The following is a 21,190-nucleotide window of genomic DNA, read 5'->3' as shown; positions in this document are numbered from 1 at the left end:
CATAGTTTCCAATACATAACGCAGTACGGCGTCTGCAGAGAGGCGCTAGTCTCTCAGGACATGACGTATTTAGAATAGTCGTGCAGTAATCACAGTCAGAGTGTGTTTCTGACGAACCGCTTCATCATAATTTTTACATTATTGAGATAAGTGAGAGACGAAACATCGTTCTACGTGATTTCGTGTTAGTGTCGAAGAAGAAAGAAATAAAAAAAACGAAAAGAAAACGAACTAATTCACGACAGTGAATTTTATGTGTGACAGTTGATTGAGATTACTCGGGGAAAGGGGTGTGGGCCGACTGAACGCCAGAAAATATTAGGTAAGCCTGCTATGCTCTTTTTTTATATCAACGAATATATTGATATATATATATATATATATATATATATATATATATATATCAGTGTAATTTGTATTTAAAATATTTAATCAATGATTTATTCAAAATCAATTGTTATCAAATTAATTCAATAAATCAAATAGATTCAAAAAAAGGAGTGCTCATCAGGAATTCTACAATTCATTTGATCATACAAATTCAGAAATTTCAAAGCTAGTATATTAATAGTAACTAAATATTAATATGTTAATATTACCACCATTCAAATTTCAAATAGTAAATCATAAATATATTCCTAGTGTATACAAAGTTATTTACTTGTAACGTTTTAAATGCTGTATGAATTTATAAAACAAAGAGTTTACAAATTTCTTTCATTATCTATCACTTATTGTTTGTATCTTTACTTAAGTAATTATTAATGTTCTTTATTCTAAAAATCATGAACAATAATAAACATAAGTGAAAACATAAAACTGATATTTTGAAAGTAATATATAATTGTAAAGAGACAACTGAAACAACTTAATCGTAATGTAGTATTGATAAATATCAAATTTTATCATTAAAGAGAGAGAGAGTGAGAGAGTGAGTGAGAGAAAGAGAGAGAGAGAGAGAAATACACACACACACACACACACACACATATATATATATATATGAATATAGCGACCATAAACAGGTTTTACGTCAGAAAATATACATAGCCTTATGAATTAGTTTGTCATCGTAAATGAAAATTAGTTTGTCATCGTAAATAAAAAAAATTCTTACGGTAAAGATAAAACTATATGTAGAATCTTTAATGCTTAGATTAATAGAACAATTATACTTCTTTGATGGAGTGCTTTATTTTTCCTGAAACTTTTCTTTCCTTCCCTCCGGAAGACTTTTCTCTATCAAGTAGAAGTACACAAATTCATATGAAGGTCTTGAAGGTGAATTTCTAAGAATACTAAACGGTTACGTGCTATTCCTTGCTGACACTGTAAACAATCATACGTCAAGCGAAGTCGCAGATCCTCGCATTTCTATCGCGAGAAAACACGTTCGTCCATTCCCTCGTCTAAAGAAAAGATTGAAATAAAACGATATAAATGTATCTCGTGCGATCTGTACTAAGTCGGATAAAATATATATTGTATTTTTATTTTACGAAAAACGAATTTAACAGACAACTTTCGATTTGAAAAATCGTATTATTTACATTTATCGTTTCGAATAGTGACGACATCAACGGCTGCTCTTCTCTCTCTCTTTCTCTCTCTTTCTGTTTCTTTCATTCCCTTATGAAAGACAAAGAAAGAGATAAACGTGTTCCAATCGAGCAAACAGATCGCCTCTAAAATATACTCGAGATAGCTTAAACCTCATGTTTGCTGTTTGTGTTTGTGCCTGCGTATATATATATATATATATATATATATATATATATATATATATATATGTATGTATATTTGTGTATTTCTCCTGCGACGATGTGCGAACATTATTTTTACGAGATACTGTCTGCTGCATCTCGTGGCAAGGGTAAAAGGTGGGGATAGGGGAAGGTCTGGATCGGTGAAATGCCTTGCAAAATTCATTCGGATGATTTGCGACCTGTATCAAATTGCCGTAATCCCGTGAAAATGATATATTGCGCATTAAGGTGTAATATTATCGCTAGCAGCATATCATCAATACAAAGATATGTGTAAAGTTATAATACGTACAATATTAGTAACTCTCGACCTTAATATCTATCCGCGACATTTTAGCGATCACCAATAACGTCGACGTATGTATTTAATATCACGTGACAATGCTATCTAAGTATATCATATTATATATCGATAATATAAACTCTATTTAAATTTTAAATACATATCCGTAAAGGACTCTATATAAGTGGATGAGTGTATGAAATAGTTTCAAGTAGTTTCATTAATAAAATTTCATGTAATGTATATATGTGTGTGTGTATGTAACATACAATATTATAATACGTCCTTCCATAAAACTGAAGTAAATATATCACATATATCAAGTCAGTATATTTCTTGATATACGTATGTAGATTTTTCCCCTAAAAAATATATCACTCACGATCGTTTGGCTTTTTTTCTACGTATATATATACATACATATATACATACATCCATACATATATACATACATACATATATACATACATACATAAATACATATATACATACATACATACATAAATACATAGATAAATAGATAGATAGATAAATAGATACGTCGAACTCGTAATATCTATCTATTTGGAAAAATTATTAGCATATTTTTTCATTTTTGAAGCTTTAAATGCTGTTAGATTCGTGAAGTTACTGTAACTCCAAGGGGTTTCTAAGTGTCGCGTTAAAGCTAGGGATTTGATGGAGAAGAGACGAGTGAGTGAAGATCGTGGTATGTCGCGTCTAAAGGTTCAAAAGAGAGTTACGGAACACGAGAGAGAGAGAGAGAGACATAGATAATATAGGGAGTGACTGAAGGAGAGAGAGACACGCAAAAGCTTTGAAATCGTGTGTTCTCAAAAGCTACGGAATTCTGTATTCCGTTCTTCTCTCTTCCTTTCTGCATCGTATCCAAGAGTTTCACCAGATACAAAGGCAAGCCGTGTACCTTTTCCCGGTAAAATTACAACGCGTTCGTTCTTGAGAATCGACAAACGCTTCTCTCTTTCACTCTTTTCTTTTTTTTATTTTTTTCTTCTTTTTTTCTCTCTTTTCTTGTTACTTATTTTATAACATTCTCGTTTATTTCTTTCAGTTTTTGTTTTGTTTCTATTTTTTTCTTTTTTCTCTTTCTTCTTTTTTTATAAATACTTCTTTTCATTTTTTTTTCCCCGAGTAATTCCTTAGAGTAAAGATCGATTCACAAATTCACACATTTATCAATTCAGTCTCTGTTTCGATCATCAGAATATAATTTTAATATTATTGCATGTATTCATTCAAATGTACGCATCGACACATTTATCGTTCGGTCTCATTGTCGGTGTTCAGTCATCGATCGATCGATAGATCCGTCATGCAGAGTTCCTCTAATGTATGTAAATTATACGTAGACGGAATGGAAATATCGAACTGAAATATAGGATAAATCGAAGTTAAAACTCCTCCTCGTTGAGACGGAAAGAAACAAAAACGATTTTTTTTGCGATAAGGGATATTATCGTAGATTCGAGTTTTCTCTCTTTGTCGTTACTGGATGCGGTCCGACGATTGCGCGGTGAACCACGTTAGATGTTTCCCCAAGCGAACACAATGGATCGCACTCGCGACTTCCGTTGGTGCTTTATTGGACGCGACGAGCTATAACGCTCGCTTATACGACACACACGCACGCACACGCACACACACACACACACTCTGTCCCGTTGCGAAATTCGCAATACGATTCTCATCTTTCGCTCTTCGTAATGTTACAAATATTATAATAGTTGTTTTAATAATTGTAAAAATAAATGTCTTTTTTTTTTTTTTTTTTTTTTTTTTTAATAAAAATATTAATAACTAGGGATTAAAATTTAAAACTTAGTAATTAAAAACTAGGGATTTAAAATTGCGCGGTATATTTGAATCAAAATATTTCATCTGCATCGGATGTTCTAATACAACAAATATTTTCATAATTAGATATCTAAATATTTAACGAAAATACTTGGTTAGAAAGTAACAAATCAGAGAAAGAGAGAGAAAGAGGTGATAGGGGGTGGGGGGGAGATTCGAATACTTTTAAATCGAAATTACGATTCTTGTTGATTCTTCGTGATGCTACAAATATTAAAATCGTTTTTGGATAAAAACATCGATAGTAACTTTCTAGAAACTACGGATTAAACATTTCTCTATATATTTTGAATAAAAATTTCTAATACTCGTATGTTTGAATACAAATATTGAAACGTTAATGTTTATAATTAATTATTCCGATTTCTTAATACCGATACAATGAATGCTTGTTTAGAAAGTAAAGGAAGATAGAAGAGAAAGATAGTAACTATATTCGAGTACTTTTGAATCGAAATTCGTGCCGCGTCAAATTCTCTCAGCGCAATTTTATTCTCGTCGATGCGCTATGGCGACCGATCGATCGTACATTTTCATCGCTCGACATCCTGCAATATTTTCACGGCGAGAGATCAGGAAAGGAGCGAGGTATGCAAAGCGTCCGATATGCTTTGAATTTTAATACCAGCAAAAGTGGTTCACCCTTCGTTACTCGATATGCCAATGAGGCGAATTATACGTATGTACATACGTATATATATATATATATACGCGCACACATATATACACAAACATACACAACAAGACTCAGCTTTTTTCAAACGGAGATCCTTACTATAACGTGACAAATGGATGTTTTCCGGTGAAGGTTATATTATTTTCTGCGAAAGAACGAGAAAAGAGAAATAATAGCTTCAATTATATTGCATTTTCCTCTTCGTGTCGTGAAAACAATTTATCTTTCGTTCGAACAATCCCCAGGATGATCCTTCCTTCCTTCCTTCCACTCTCCCCCACCGGTCGTCGTTTAATCATTTTTCTCTTCGTGACTATTTAATTACAACGCTCATACCCCACGAGAGAGAGAGAGAGAGAGAGAGACGTTTATTGTAATTTCTTTAACGCCCTACGGATATATTTATAAGGTACGTATTTTCATATAGTTTAAAAAGATTTTGATTTCGCCATCGCATTACGTTTATCGTACAAATCAATAATAATTAATTAATTATAATACATAAAAATAATTATGCAATATATATGTACGCACCATACATACGAACGAGTAATACTTCCCTCGATGTATGCTTGTTGATTTCTTTCTTTTTTTCCCCCTTTCTTTTTCTTCTTCTTCATCTTCTTCATTGTAACTTTTCCTCTTCGTGGTTTGCTGCGCACCAGCCATGACCTCTTTAATAAAGAGAAGCCTGTGCTTTCCGCAGTTAGAAAAACACTTGGCTTTGCTCCTTGAAAATGAAATAGGAATACGAAGCAGTAACTTGTCGATCTAACCGGAAGATATTCGTCATTATCCCGGAAAGCGCTGTGCAAAGCAATGGCATTAATTGAGAGATTGGATTATATTCGCCTAACAATCGAGTAGTTCACTGCAAGTAGAGAGCAAAAATCATCCACATATGGTACGGAATCGTTTGATCGCGAAATTCCCCTTATCGGCTTTTCCGTTTCCTCTTTTGTTGAATTCATTGAATTATTATGGATATTCAATCTATGATAATTATCGAAATAATTCCAACAGGTGATATGATACTCGAAAACGATTCTTATCTCTCTTTCGCAACGTCGTATTAATATTAATAATTATTGATAAATATCTCCTGTTTTTTCTTTTTTAATTTTGAAATAAAATGTATAGGACGAATCAAAAGTACCTAAGTGATTTTTAAAAATCAATTGTTACATTTTTCCAAGGCATTTCAAGTTAATTTTCTTTTTCTCTTAAAATATAAAACTATTATACAAGTTCAAGAAATGGAAAGAAAAATTATTCTTAAGCCTTAAAGAAAAAAAAAATATAATTGATTTTTAAAAATCACGTAATAGAAACTTTCAACCTAACCTATATAATGTTGATGGGAAAAGAACTACTTTTGAACCCTTTTAAAACGATTTTAATTACTCCGAATTAAAAAAAAAAAGGAAAAAAAATTTTTTTTTAAATTAAAAAAAAATGAAAAATAGGTTATATTGGATAAAGGCAGCACTTCGCTAACGTCGAGAGAAAGTGTTGTGTTGTTCTTCTCAAGAGGTTATACCACCTCTCTTTTCTCCAAACAGCTTTTCCCTTCGATAGTGATTACGAAGAAGGAAAGTGGTTTTCGAGTTAGCAAGAAGGGTGCTTGCCTACCACAAAATCGATGGAAAAGTACGCCTAATGAAAAGGAGGGAAAATCCTATTACTTTCTTTTCCTCCCTTCTCTACTTACTTTTTTGCGATGGCCATCTTGGAAAAGTGAGTTTCGTAGGAGAAACCTAGAAAGTTGATATAAATAGGACGTATAACGAAATAGCGGGATATTCGTTTTATTATTTTTCTTTTTTTTCCCCTCTTTTTTTCCAATTATTCATTTGCTCGTTCGTTTACCAAATGGAGAAAGTATTACTTAAACGTGTTAAAATTTTTATAAGTCAATTGAAAAATTTCACATTCTCAAAGAGAAACAGAGACAAAGAGAGAGAATAAGATATGATCGTTAAAAAAAATGTCGAATATCCATACACTCTCCGTTAAGATGGCACCTCAAAGCAATACGAACGATAATTGAATTTCGAACGTCGCCTAATGAACGAACTATTCTTCCAATTACACGTAGCGCTTCGTAATTACGTTATCTCTACTCGCTACTGCTCTCGAATTTTCGGTTCTGCTCGGGTAACGACGTAATACCGACGAGAAATTTAATTTCTCTCGTCTCGATGATCATGCTACGCTGCGCCTCCATCGCATTTTCATTCTTTTCTCCAAGTCTACTATATATTCAAAGACAATATACGGAATCTCTCTCTCCCCACTCTCCTTCTCTATTACTCTCCCCCCCTTCTCTATTACTCTCTCTCTCCTCTCTCTCTCTCTCTCTCTCTCCCTCTCTCTCTCTCTCTCTGAAAGATCAATTTGATAAAAAATTAAAGAAAAAATTGGTATTTTTATTCTTATTTACAATAGCTTGAAAAGACGTCATATGTAAATACATACGTCATATGATTTATCAGTTTCTTTAAAGAACATGTTTTCCGACTTTTTTTGACCACGAACCACAAAAAAGAAAGAATAGATATATGTATTGTATATTATTTGTTTATCTTCCATCATTAAGAAGATATGATTCATGCATGAATTTTATATAATACAGAGAGAACTCCCATTTATTGTACACATTTAATTTTTTTTATAATGTAAAGTTATATAATTGTAGCTCGTTATATTCCTTGGTTTAATTAATTTGCCAAAATGTTCTTCTCACCTACGAAAAATTCATTTTTATCTGCAATGTTATTGTACAGAAAATAAAAATAAAGCGAGATATTCAAAAAAAACGTAATAATTGTATATAATAAAATTCATATATATATATATATATATATATATATATATATATACACGTGCACACATAAATATACATACCTACATATTATATACATATTATTAACTAACGAATTCATTATTTTAGCGTGCAACTAGGTCGTTTGACGTTAGTACGCTCTTCTAGAGAGGCCTATGAATAAACATTAATACATACATAAATACGAATTAAAATACATAATTCGCGAACGAATTTTCATCCTGAGGGAAAATTCTTATGTATATTTTTCACATATTAGTGTATATACAGATAATACAATAAAAATGTATTTGTTAGCTTGCACATGTTTCGTGTAAAATGTAAGAATCTTGATTATCCTTATAACGAGGTACTGCTGCCATTTTATCGTTTTCGAGATCTTATTACGTTTCTTTTTCCCCAGTTTATAATATTATACACGGATTTACTATTTGTTGGCAATCGGAGAAACTTATGTCAATTAGAATTTCGAGTTAGTTTGAGTTTGCGTCATGTTTATCGAGAACGCAATCCTTACACAAATCGGCCTTACTGCATTTTACTACTACATCACTGTGTTCGTCACATTGTCGATACTCACGTATATAACATTCGTTTGTCTCTTGAGTTTATGCTACTATATAACTATCTAATAAATACCTAGTGCCATAAATCTCCAAACTTTTCGCTCGTAAATGTCAAGAAAAATAGCAGTAGTAGGTAGATATATATATTCTTACAAATATATATACACATGCAATATGGCGGGTTGCTATCAAACGCAAGAAAAGTTAGATAAATTGTGCATCATGGCAGTGGACCCTGACGAGAATTAAAATACTTTATAAATAACTCCGTACATACGTACATGAACAATATATATTATATATATATATATATATATATATATATATATATATATATATATATATATATATATAGACGTATTATGCACGGTTAGGGAAGTATACTTGACACTAATCATGAATCGTATTTTATGCAACAGAGTTCCATACCTGTTATGCTCTCCGTTGTGATATAGACATCCGCATGCATTCCATAGCAAATATATATATATATATATATATATGCATATATATATATGTATGGCTTTGTAAATAAATATATGCAGCATGAGGTATTACTCATGCGCCTAGATCTCTCATTGAGAATATCATATCAACCGTTATATTCCCCTCTATATATATATATATTAGAGAAAAACATTTGGAACTCCCGTGAAAACTTTTGATCATCAATCATGATATTTCTATCGTCTATCTTTTGCAGTGTTACAATTAGAGGCTAGATTTCTCATACATTGAGAACTCAAATGAGTTAGGGGCCTGTTCGGGCCCCTGGATATGCGCTATGGACAGTGTGGACAGTGCTAACAGGCGGCAACCCACCCGTGTCTTTAAAAAGTCCAGTCTCAACGGCAAGATCACTGTTTACCTTGGAAAGAGAGACTTCGTCGATCATATAACCCACGTTGATCCTATCGGTAAAGAAACTACTTATTGCTTAATCCTTTGTAATTAAAATAATACATATACAACAATATAAAAAAGTATGATTATAAAGTATAAATATTACGATCGTACAATTTGATAACCATTTGAATATATACGTATATATTATCAAAATACAATGAATTTTATCATTATTTAACCCTTTGCACTATAGTATTATTTTTCTATTTTATTCTCATAAGCAAATTATGCGCTTTTCCCTTTCTTTTTTTGTTTTTGATATCTTATCTATTCTAGTACGTAAGTGCACGTATACTTGGAAATGTAATTTTGGAATAAAACTGTTTCCCCACTATAATTTGTCTTATTAATTAAATGAAGTGTCACGTGTCAGTGGTGACTCAAGAGTTCCAGAAAGAAAGAGAGAGAGAAGAAAAAAATAGTGTTATCACGTCAGCGGTGAGATTATAGTGCAGAAGGTTAAATATGGAATTTTGTATTATTTCTTAACCCTTTTTGGATGATCTATATATATATACATACATATGCACACATGCTCTATAATATCTATATGTAACTTTTTTCGTTGCAGACGGTATAGTGCTCATTGATCCGGATTACGTGAAAGATCGGAAAGTTTTTGGCCATGTTTTGGCAGCGTTTAAATATGGAAGAGACGATCTCGACGTGCTTGGACTTTATTTTCGAAAGGATCTTTATCTCGCTGCGGAACAAATATATCCTCAGGTGACCAGTTGTCAGCCGCGCAGAGAGTTGACGCGTCTACAAGAGAGGCTAATAAAGAAATTAGGAAGTAATGCTTATCCGTTCTACTTCGAGCTGCCGCCACATTGTCCGGCCTCGGTGACGTTACAGCCAGCACCTGGTGACAACGGTAAACCGTGCGGCGTCGATTATGAGCTAAAGGCGTTCGTGGGTGAAACTCAGGACGACAAACCCCATAAAAGGTATCATAATGGAATCTATTAAAAATTTACGATTATATTCACAAGGTGGAATTAATACTGGGGATTTTCTTGTAAAACGGAAAAAAAGATTTCAATCTGTTTCCTTTTTCTTTTTTTATTTTTAATTATATTTTTTTGAAAGTATTTTTAATTCTTTTTAATATCCAAGGAAAAATATTTTTAATTTTTTATTTATTTATTTATTTATTTATTTATTTTTAATTACATTAAATATTTAATCTAAGCATTCGAGGGATACGTTCTGTTCAAAACTGTCTTATCAGAAAAGTAAAAAAAAAAAAAAAAGGATGAAAAAAATTTATTTTATTCATTTATTATTTGAGAGCATGCACTAAGATCAAAGAAATCAATACAAGTCGTAATAAATTATTTTTATTAAACAATTGTTTAATAAAAATAAATTATTATTAAAAGAGTTCTTGCATATATAAAAATAATGAGAACATTTTATTCTTTGATTGTTGCAGAAATTCAGTAAGGCTAGCGATACGGAAGATCATGTATGCGCCATCTAAGCAAGGCGAGCAACCGTACGTTGAGGTCAGCAAAGAGTTTCTGATGTCGCCTAGCAAGCTACACTTGGAGGCGTCTCTTGATAAGGAGCTTTATCATCACGGCGAGAACATAGCCATTAACGTGCACATCGCGAACAATAGTAATCGAACAGTTAAAAAGATAAAGGTTTCCGTGCGACAGTTTGCAGACATTTGTTTGTTTTCAACCGCGCAATATAAGTGCATCGTTGCTGAAGCTGAAAGCGAGTGAGTACCTTCCAGTTAATTCTACCTTGACGAGGATGACAACGATGATGAAGGCGATAACGATAATAATCGTCGGAATAAACGTTACTATGGATTCATTATATCGCTTTACGGCAAATAATTGATCCTATGAACGAACGAACAAACAAACAAAGGATTTCGATCTATTCTTTTCTTTTTTTTTTTTTTTATATATATATATATTTTTTTTATTCATTTTATTTATTCATTTTATTTATTCATTTATTTTTTTATTATACATACATTCAATCATTCAATAGTTTGGGAACAGATAAACCTTATTTTAAAAATTTTTTAGACTTATAAATAATATGATAATAATAACAAAATGTAAAATATGCAGAGAAAGATGCATAATAGTATTATACGCACAACACTATATAATAATTTTAATATCTATATGTTATATAGATAAGATTATACAAAATGGATTAATATTTAAAATTGTTAAACTTGATGTTTGGGTATCTTAATATTATTTGAATACTTTTTATCGAGTCATCGAATTTATTTCAACAGTATGAAATATTTAGAAATCAGATATAGTGATAGAGTTAACAGTGTATATCTGTTCCCAAGCTCTAAATCGATCGTAATCCATTTTTTTCATCACGATCTATAAAATCGATGACGATGCCAATAGAATGGTATAGAATGCCAATAGATAGTTTAAAATTTCTTTATGCATTTCCCCGAACATATCACAAAATGCCAACCCATGCTAGGTATAAAATGAATTTTATATTAGAATCTTGAAAATATGAAAAAGGAAAATAAGATGATTGCACTGGCAGTATAGGGGTAGCGCCAGGATTCACCTTGAGCAAGGTCTTTTCTCTAAGGCCGACGCTTGCCGACAACAAAGACAAGCGAGGTCTTGCTCTAGATGGTCAACTTAAGCACGAGGACACCAACCTCGCATCTAGCACAATGTGAGTGTGTGCTCGAACATAGAACGCGATTTTTTTGGAAGGTTTCAAGAAAATGGAGACTGGCAACGATGGTTTGTAAAATACTCTATGTGTCTATACAAATCACATAGTTGACATGTAAGATCAAACGTTTTTATAATTTCAAGGAATATTTGTTTGAAAAATTGTTAAAAAAGAAGAAGAAAAAAGAAAAATGAAAAAAAGAGTAAGAAGATAAAAAATAGAACAAAAACCCGTTTAAGGTCTCCATCGATTTTGTGATCTTTATGAAAAGTAAATTTGTATATCGTGAGAATGAATATATATATTATATACACACACATATGTATATATATATTATATACACGGGCATATGTATATATATATATATATATATATATATATCTTTTTTGAAGAATGGAATGCCGTTTATTTTATTGGTGATTTTGTGCTGGGGTATTTTGCGTGGTGGCCTGTTACCACATATATATATATACCTGATTATTGATCACGATCGGTGATGGTTTTTTCGTCTGTATAGATATCTCCCTATACACCCCCCACTTTTTTCTCCTATTTCTGATTATCAACGATAACTAATGCACTTCTTCTTTCTAACGCCTCTGTATTATCAATCCAGTATATTGAAACGATACTCAATATACATATACTATATTCTCTCTCTCTCTCTCTCTTTCTCTCTCACACCTTGTTATCGTTACTCCTCTGTATATTTTATTCTTGATATTATGTATGCCGGTGTAACGCACAAGCTGTGGGATATTTTACTATGTATACGTATACATTTCTGTCCACATGCATACATACGTGCTGCACATTGGTATACGTTGGTGGTGCACTAGAGGTTTGATATGATTGGATGTTTTGTAGCTTAATGTAACATGACAAAGTAGATAATTCTATCTATAGTCCTACATAGTTGAATATGGCGTTATAAGCGTAAGTGGAGGGAGCCCGATTGAAAATTATATCAATTATGTAATTTCTTTCGAACGAAAGAAAAACGATGCATAGGTACATCCAATGTGAATTTTCGTTACCGTGCATGTCTCTATGAACGATATTAAAAACAAAAAAGAAAAAAAAAAAGAAAAAAAGGAAAGGAAGGGTGAAAAACAAGGTGGTACAACGCGTAATTAGTCAAAATTCCAATTATAAGCGCTCACCGTCGTGTCCTCTGGCGAATACAAAGCGAAAATAACGTGCCGTCCAATTTCACTCATGTAAAACATCCATACATAATTCTCTTGCATATAGATACCTACTACTGCGAATTATAATTCTCTCTCTCTCTCCCCCCTCTCGCTCTCTCTTAGACGAAATCCATTATGAAAAAGAAATCTTTTGGATTTTTATCTGCACTAATGGAATAATTAATTTGTTAACATGCGATAGATCGTGAATTTCGTTGTAACGAGAGAGAGAGAGAGAGAGAGAGAGAGAGAGAGAGAGAGAGAGAGAGAGAGAGAGAGAGAGAGGGAGGAGAAATTTAATGAGATTCTACTGCGATTTCTAATTAGGATTACATGAGATAAAATTCGAGATTCAAACGAGTTCGTTGATTACCTCAACATTGAATATTTTTTCAATTTTGTCTATTTGTCTATCTTTACCCCTTTCTCTCTCTCTCTTTCTCTCTCTTTCTCTTTCGTTTTCTCTTTCTCTCTCTCTCTCTCTCTCTCTCTCTCTTTCTTTCTCTCTTTCTTTCTTTCATTTTAGTCTATTTTTCCTCTTTCTTTCTAATTTTGTCCAAGAACAGATTATATATAAACGGCATGATACTTATTGTAAATATTTGTTAGGGAGGGATGCCCAGTGGGGCCGGGTTTCACGCTGAGCAAAGTCTTCTCCCTGACACCGCTTCTCGCCAACAACAAAGATAAATGGGGGCTCGCCCTCGACGGCCAACTCAAAGACGAGGACACCAATCTGGCGTCCAGCACCCTGTAAGAATATCATAAACGCTGCTTGCGATTAAAATGAGACATCGTAATATATATCATATATACATGAATACATCATGCATACAGTACATATACATATGCATATACATATACATATACATATACATACACAAATATATATGCATAAGTATAGAGTGTAACGTACATACGTCTTTTTTACGTTAGCAATGGATATTCGATATACTCTCATTCTGTTTTCTTGCTAGCCTTCAAATGATTCTCGCAATCAGTATGAAGAATTTCGAATCACGATCGATAATAATTCGATGGCTAGAAATTCTTTAAAGTAATTAAAAATTTTTTTATTTTTTGTGTTTTTCGAGAGGATATATTTATAGTTTCTTGATAATCTCGAAAGAAGTTTTTTTCACAAAAATTATCTTTTTTTTTTTTGCTTTTTTTTTTTTTTTTTTTTTCTTATTTACTAAGTATTACCTTAATTCAAATGATCATAATAAAAATTTCAGCTTTCGAATGATACTCGAAGTGATTCAAAACTTGTGTTATATATACAGTATATAACGCGATACATTGTATCTGTATATCTTTATCTCTCTATACTTTTCTCTCTCTCTCTCTCTCTCTCTCTCTATCTCTATCTCTCTCGTGTTCTCTTTCTATTTTCATCTTTCTCTTGCCGTCTTTCTCGATCGAATCAAGATAAAACTTTTATCTCGATCCTCATGTTCACATTGTGCCGTTTATTCGTTCACATACCAAAGAAAATTTTTCTTCTCAATCGCTGGAAAAGGAAATCATCTATGGCCTCCGTCTCTCTCTCTCTCTCTCTCTCTCTCTCTCTCTCTCTCTCTCTCTCTCTCTCTCTCTCTCTGTTTTTCTCTTTTTCTCTTACTCTTTTTATCTATTTCGCTCGCTTCTTTAGTGGCTGGGTAAAAAGCTTCGCTTTCATTGCAATGAAAATCTACTTATGGTTTAATTTTTTCTTATCTTATAGAATGGGACCATCGACGATGTATTTACTTCTCTCTCTTTCTCTCTCTCTCTCTTGCTCTCTGTCTCTCTCACTCTCTCTCTATCTCTCTCTCTCCCTCTCTCTCTCTCTCTCTCTCTCTCTCTCTCTCTCTCTCTCTTGCTCGCTCGCTCGCTCGCTCGCTCTATCTTTGCACGATCGAGCGCTTTTATTCGACGTTCATTTTGTTTTTAATTATATTTTTTTTTTCCTTTTTTTATTTTTATTTCGTTCTCTTTTCCACGAAGGTATTTTCTAAACTTTAGTGATTAAGCGCGTATAAAAAATCTAGGATATACTCGTAAGTCAAGACAAAAGAAGGAAAAAATAAATTATTTATTTATTTATTAAAAACTAATTAAAAAAATTAACGTACAATTTTTCTTGTATCACATAACGCACATTTCGCAAAAATTAAAAAAAAAGAATATAAATACATCTAAAATTATATTTTTCGTATGTAAAAATAACATTTTTTCTTTTCTTTCGCAAATTTTTAATTTTCAAAGGAGATAGTTTAAGATTTCGTAGGCACTTACGTAATTTTTCTTTGATGCTTTTTCTTACGTTAAAACGTACAGTAATATGAATTTTCGTTATAATATAAAAGAAACGTCGAAGAGGCATCAGAATTATGATTTATAGTCCTCGTTTTTCATTAGATATAACAACGGATAATCTCTCGAAATAGTATCACGTCGCACGTCATATTATACCAAGTATATCCATTAAGCGAAGTTATATGATTTTAGCGGGAACGTCGACAAATTTATCCGAGAAACTCATCAAAAATATTGATAATAATAATTATTATCAACAAGATTATCAATATTTTTATTCGTTTTCAAAATTATTATTCATTCGTATAAAAATTTATTTATCAAAAGGCAAGATTATTCATCGTACGATTCATCGATGAATAATCGAAATTTCGTCAATAAAATATAAAATTAATCGAGGAAAAGTCAAAAAATTATTGAATTTTCGAAATGTTATTTCATTAGACACATATATGTATTGTCGAAAAGTATATACAGCGGGTCATACAAATAATTAGATACCTTTCGAAAGTGAAAATAAATATAATATATTATTTATATAATTATAGTAATTATAAGTACATATAATTATATTACTATTTTTATATTTTATATTTTATATATATATATATATATAAAGTGAACTATTATAAGAAAAAGAAACTATTATAACAATATATAATTATATATTTTATAGTCGCATTTTTTTATCGCTGCTACGATAGTTCTTCTTTTTCTTCTTCTTTTTTTTTTAAATTTTTAATTTTTTTTCTTTACTTATTACATTTTCTTGTAGAACGTTAAATTCTCCATATCTACTAAAAAAAAAAACAAAGAAAAACAACGCACTTTGCTAAACCTTGAAAGATTAACACAATTTTAAAAGGTATCCGCACATTTTTGTGACCTGATGTGTATACGTTAATTCATGAAAAGAAAAAAAAAAAAAAACTGAAAAAAAAGGCGCGGCTTCTCACCTCAGCATTTTTATTCTTTCGAGATTCGAAGTGAGAGCAAGCAAAGCAATGGAATAACCGGCTGACACGTTTCATTCGAAGGAAGTCCGATCGATGTGCGTAACGCAAACGACGAAAAAAAAACTTGTCTCGGAAGATTGGAATGTCGGGGAAGAAATATTAATTTTTATGGTTCGATTATACGTATGTTCTCGTATATGTGTGATCAACGAGTCATCGTATTTACGCGAAATTTAAATTTTTCTCGTAAGATGGGAGGAAAAAAAGGATATAAAATAAACGAACGAAGTTAAATCCATTATACAACGAAGTGAATTATAAATAGGAGAAAAAGATTCAAAGAGAGAAAAAAAATAATCTACCTGTATAGTATGCGGGAAACTGTAATAATTTGACTGAAGGAAAGAACAGAATCAAAAAAAAAAAAAATGTACCAAATCTCCATCACTGTGCTTGTTTTTTCTTTTTTTTTTATGCACTCACCTCAGTGCATTACGCTGATTGCTTTAAAAATGCATGCGCTCTTCGTGTGTGTTATATAAAGATGTTATTAACCCTTGAATATTTTGTTAGTTTTTTTTACTATCTCTCAAAGTTGACGTTTTTATAGTGAAGGTAAAAAAAAAAAGAAAAGGAAAAGAAAAAACCGGAAGAGAAATCGTAAGCTGTTTATGTATTATTTGTTAAATCGTTAATTTCTTTTTCTTCTTTTTTCTGTTTTTTTTTTCTTTTTCCTTTTTTCGTGCATACAATCCTAACAAAAATGTTCTTTTTTGTCCATTGACCTCTTACTCTCTACGTTTTAACACTAGAGAAGAAAAATAAAATAAAGGAATACAAATTTTCATTTACACACACACTCGCGAATATAATTCTAGATTTTTTTTCTCTTGTAATTTCAATAAGAAGAAAAGTATAAAATAATTTTCTAGTGTTAATACGTATACGCTGCTCTTTGAAAATATTTCCACATTCTTTGCTAGCATGTTCGTCCAGCTAATAACTTGCACGTCAGGCTACCACGTCTTTTTATCTCTCTTTTTTTTTTTTTTTTTGTTATGTAATCAAGAAATCTTTATAATCGTTGATGTATCGTAATCGCAGCGTCGTAGACCCATCTCAACGCGAAAACCTAGGAATTATCGTCCAGTACAAGGTCAAAGTGAAACTCTGTCTTGGTGCACTCGGAGGGTAAGTAAAAAAAAAAAAGAAAAGGAAATGAAAAAAATTATCATTTTTAAATAACATAATTGAAGTAACGAACCGATCGAATAATTAAAAGTAATTTCTTTTTTTTTAATCGATTAAATGTATCTTATTTATTCGTTTATTTATATCAAAATATTTTACAATCCATCTTATCTCTGTTTTGTCCAATTTAAATCTATTTAGTTTATATATATATAAAATGTGGATAAGAGAAAATTAGATCGACAACTCGATGAAATTAGTAATTTATCGTTGATATTTTTATGAAGTAAATTGATTGAAGATAAAAAGAAGAAACAAATTCATAGAAGGAAAGGAAATCAAAAGAAAAAAAAAATCAAAACAAAGAATTATAGCAATTAAAAATATTTACATCGATCGAATTTCGGACACTCGTTTAATCCGACATCGAAAAAAATTGTTAACAAGTAATTTGATTTTTAACAGCGAGCTAGTTGCTGAATTGCCATTTATTTTGATGCATCCTAAACCAGAAGAAGAAAAATCAACTCTGTCAACGTCACCTCCAAGCCCAACGAATAAAGGGGATGGTGATGAGGTACCGCTCGATACCAACCTCATCCAACTGGACACGTAAGCCACGACTATTATCAAGTTACCTCCCAATTCCAAACCATTTTCGCTCCTTCCCTTCAAATTCCATTACCATTTTGATCGAACATGTGTGTGTGTGTGTAGAAAATTTCTGGTTAACGTAGAACCTATAGAATTTTCCTGAGATTTAATCTAGATTTATGTATGTAAGAAGTCTGCTTGAATTTTTATTTCGATTTCAATTTATTTTTTTTTCTTTTATTTTATTTTCTTTTATTTTATTTTATTTTATTTTATTTTATTTTATCCTTTTTTTAATTTATTTGAGAAACACCAGCAAATGTCTACAAATTAATTTTAATTCCATGTCTTGTATTGAAATAAAATTAAATATAAATATATTTTATATAAATAATTTACCTGATTTATGAAAGTATACTGTCATAGATTTTTCGTTTAAAAATATTTTGTCATTCAAACCAGTTGAATTGTTTCAAAGTTTTTTTTTTTTTTTTTTTTTTTTTTTAAATGACAAAAAGAACAAAAGTATCAAAGTTGATACTTCTCATTCTTAAAAAATAATATATTCTCTTATGTAATTAAAAAATTTTTCAATATATTATACAAATAAAATATATCTTTTAATATTTCAAATGATTTACAATTAGATCAATTTCATAATCTTATATCTTATACGGAAAATATTTAATTGTTTGTAATTTGTATCATATAGATAAAAAACATTTTCTCACAATATTTTTTTGTTTACTTTTAAATCTTTTTTTCAATATTTGTCTAAATCTCTTTTTCTTGAATATCGTCTCGTTACTTATCATTTCTTTTATTAACGTTTCACTTCATTTTCGTTTCCCTTTTCCCTTATTTTTTTTTATATAGGGAAGCCGATGGTGACGATGACATCGTATTTGAGGACTTCGCACGTCTAAGGTTAAAAGGCGAGACCGATGCCTGACCGTGTTGCTTAAACAACATCGTAAAGTTGCAAGTTGGAACAACTATTAAACGTCCAAAGTTTGAAGACGTCACGTCCTCTGCCAATATGCGCCCTTTCTCATTTTTAATTTAGAAAGTCGGAGGGTAAAATGAATTATGAAAACTCGTTGCGTCGTGTGTATGTATGTATGTATGTATGATGTATGTATGATGTATGTATGTATGTATGTATGTATGTATGTATGTACGTATGTATGTATGTATGTATGTATGTATGTATGTATGTATGTATGTATGTATGTATGTATGTATGTATGTATGTATGTATGATGTATGTATGCATGTATGTATGTATGTATGTATGTGTGTGCATGTATGTGTGTCAGTATCGTCGATGAGAAATATTGTAAAAAAATAAAAAACAAAAAATAAAAAAAGAAGAAGAAGAGAGAGAAAAACATGAATATTAGATAAAATTATAAGCTCATATTCCTCGGATGACAAATCCTTTTCAAGCTGGATGATCCGTGGATACGTTTGATAACATCGTAGAGAGAAATTTGAAAAAATTCTCGGTATCATGCGCGTATCAATTCGCTTATATAACGAAATAATTTGTTAGATTTTTATTATATCCGAAAAAAAAATTAAAAATAAAAGAAAAAGGAATCTTCGCAGTAATGTCGAAAAATAAAAAAATTGAGGAACTATAAGGATCTACGAATTAATTTTTTATATTACAACACTATTTATCACGCGTAACTAAGTATTAAGGGAAGAGTACAAATTGTAAATGCAATTTTTCGATATATCTTTTTTTATTTTTTATTTTTTCCGTCAAAGTCTAACTTCTTGAGTAATACTTTCAAGAACCAAGAAATTTAACGAACATAAACGCCTTTTAAATTTATCGAATAATATGTTTTAAATGTCGAAAGATTTCATTTATAATTTGAAATTTTGGATTATTAAAAAGATCACGTTTAGAATTACAATTTGATAGAAATTACATAATAAAATAAATATTTCCATTTTTTGATTCTTCCCTTCAGCGTTATTTTGCAACCCTTATTAAAATCGCGTGAATGATCGAAAGGTGCCTGGCAGTCCCGTCTCTCGACGAAATTTATATATATATATATATATATATATATATATATATATATATGACACGAAAGTAATGAAGTATATGTATTTGCGACCATAAATTTAGTACGTACTTTTTGAATATTGTAACGATGAAGTAATTCGTTTTCTATGAACGTAACTGATGGTCAGAGTATAGGAAGAAAAAAAAGTAGAAAGAAATTCTAACTGGTATAATAATTTATCGTAGCTTCAGAACAAACGTAGATTATTTCTTACCTTCTCTCCTCCTTCTATCTTGCTTTATACCTATTTCAAAAATCATACGTGAGGATTAATAAAATATCTAAGACTGAATTTTAACATGCTATTCAGAGAGGCGATAAACGATGACATTTTTGATTGAAAAGTTTCGAGCACAGAAAACGAAGAGAAAAAGCGTGAGAGAGAAGGAGGTAGGGAGAGACGTATGTGTGTGAATATATATGTGTGTATGTGTGCGAGTATGTATCTTCAAAAAAACGATATATATATATATATATATATATATATATATATTTTTATTGATTAAGAAGAATTTAGGTTTTTTACGAAATCCTCGTTCGTTCTCTGTACACTTTTATATACATTTTTTTCATATAACGTATCGCGTTAGGTGAAAATTTAAACGATACAGTATTTTTCTTCTCTTTGCGCGCATTTACCATATATTTGTTAAATTTGATAATTGTACGTAAGAAAATATCTAAGTATTGTGTTTGACAACTATACCCGTTATACGCGTTAATACGCGTTATACATACAAAAATTATACAAGGAAAGAAGGAAAAAGAAAAAAATTACATTCGAAGTATGTGTGCCACTCGGGAAATTATTATATATCAAACACCTTTTTTTATACAATATAATACGAAGTATAACTATTATTAAGTTTTATAAAAATTTTTGCATAATATTTTACGTCGAAAAATAAAAGAATACAAGTCTCTTGCTATGATAATTTATCGAAGTATATATATATATAAAAAAAAAAATTATACAACTCGACGATATCCGATAAAAAAATTGTCCATTTTACTTTTCGAAACTACTTTCATATATGTTATCGTTAAGTATCGCTCAATGTAATTATATACCTATATATGTATATGTATACCTCTTAATATAAACCTCTAGTATCTATGTATAGTATTTTATACGCTTTCTGACGAATATGCGATTTTTTTTTTTTTTTTTTTTTTTTTTTTTTTTTTTTTTTTTAATACTTTTCAAATACTCGTAATACACTGTCGTGCGAGAAAACTTTGTGGATTCGAAAATTCTGATACTGTTAAATA

The 21,190-nt window shown here is 30.8% G+C and overlaps 1 protein-coding gene across 4 annotated transcripts; it reads left to right on the top strand.

Moving 5' to 3' along the window:
• The first annotated feature begins 19 nt into the window (after nucleotides 1-19).
• LOC124425993 (beta-arrestin-1) lies at nucleotides 20-19,068 on the top strand. 4 transcript variants are annotated; one of them, XM_046967177.1, is made up of 9 exons: nucleotides 20-322; nucleotides 8,715-8,928; nucleotides 9,489-9,864; nucleotides 10,353-10,646; nucleotides 11,462-11,599; nucleotides 13,402-13,545; nucleotides 17,154-17,240; nucleotides 17,706-17,852; nucleotides 18,711-19,068. In XM_046967177.1, the coding sequence occupies exons 2-9, from the start codon at nucleotides 8,796-8,798 to the stop codon at nucleotides 18,784-18,786; spliced, it is 1,395 nt and encodes a 464-aa protein (XP_046823133.1). In that variant the 5' UTR covers nucleotides 20-322; nucleotides 8,715-8,795; the 3' UTR covers nucleotides 18,787-19,068. The 4 variants fall into 4 exon arrangements, with proteins under 4 accessions (XP_046823133.1, XP_046823134.1, XP_046823135.1 ...); XM_046967178.1 differs by lacking the exon at nucleotides 11,462-11,599; XM_046967179.1 differs by lacking the exon at nucleotides 13,402-13,545.
• Nucleotides 19,069-21,190: the final 2,122 nt, after the last annotated feature.

The sequence above is a fragment of the Vespa crabro genome, chromosome 8 (genome assembly GCF_910589235.1).
Source record: "Vespa crabro chromosome 8, iyVesCrab1.2, whole genome shotgun sequence".
NCBI classification, from domain to species: domain Eukaryota; kingdom Metazoa; phylum Arthropoda; class Insecta; order Hymenoptera; family Vespidae; genus Vespa; species Vespa crabro.
The sequence above is the reverse complement of the archived record's forward strand: the minus strand, read 5'-3'. Positions and strand labels throughout refer to the sequence as shown.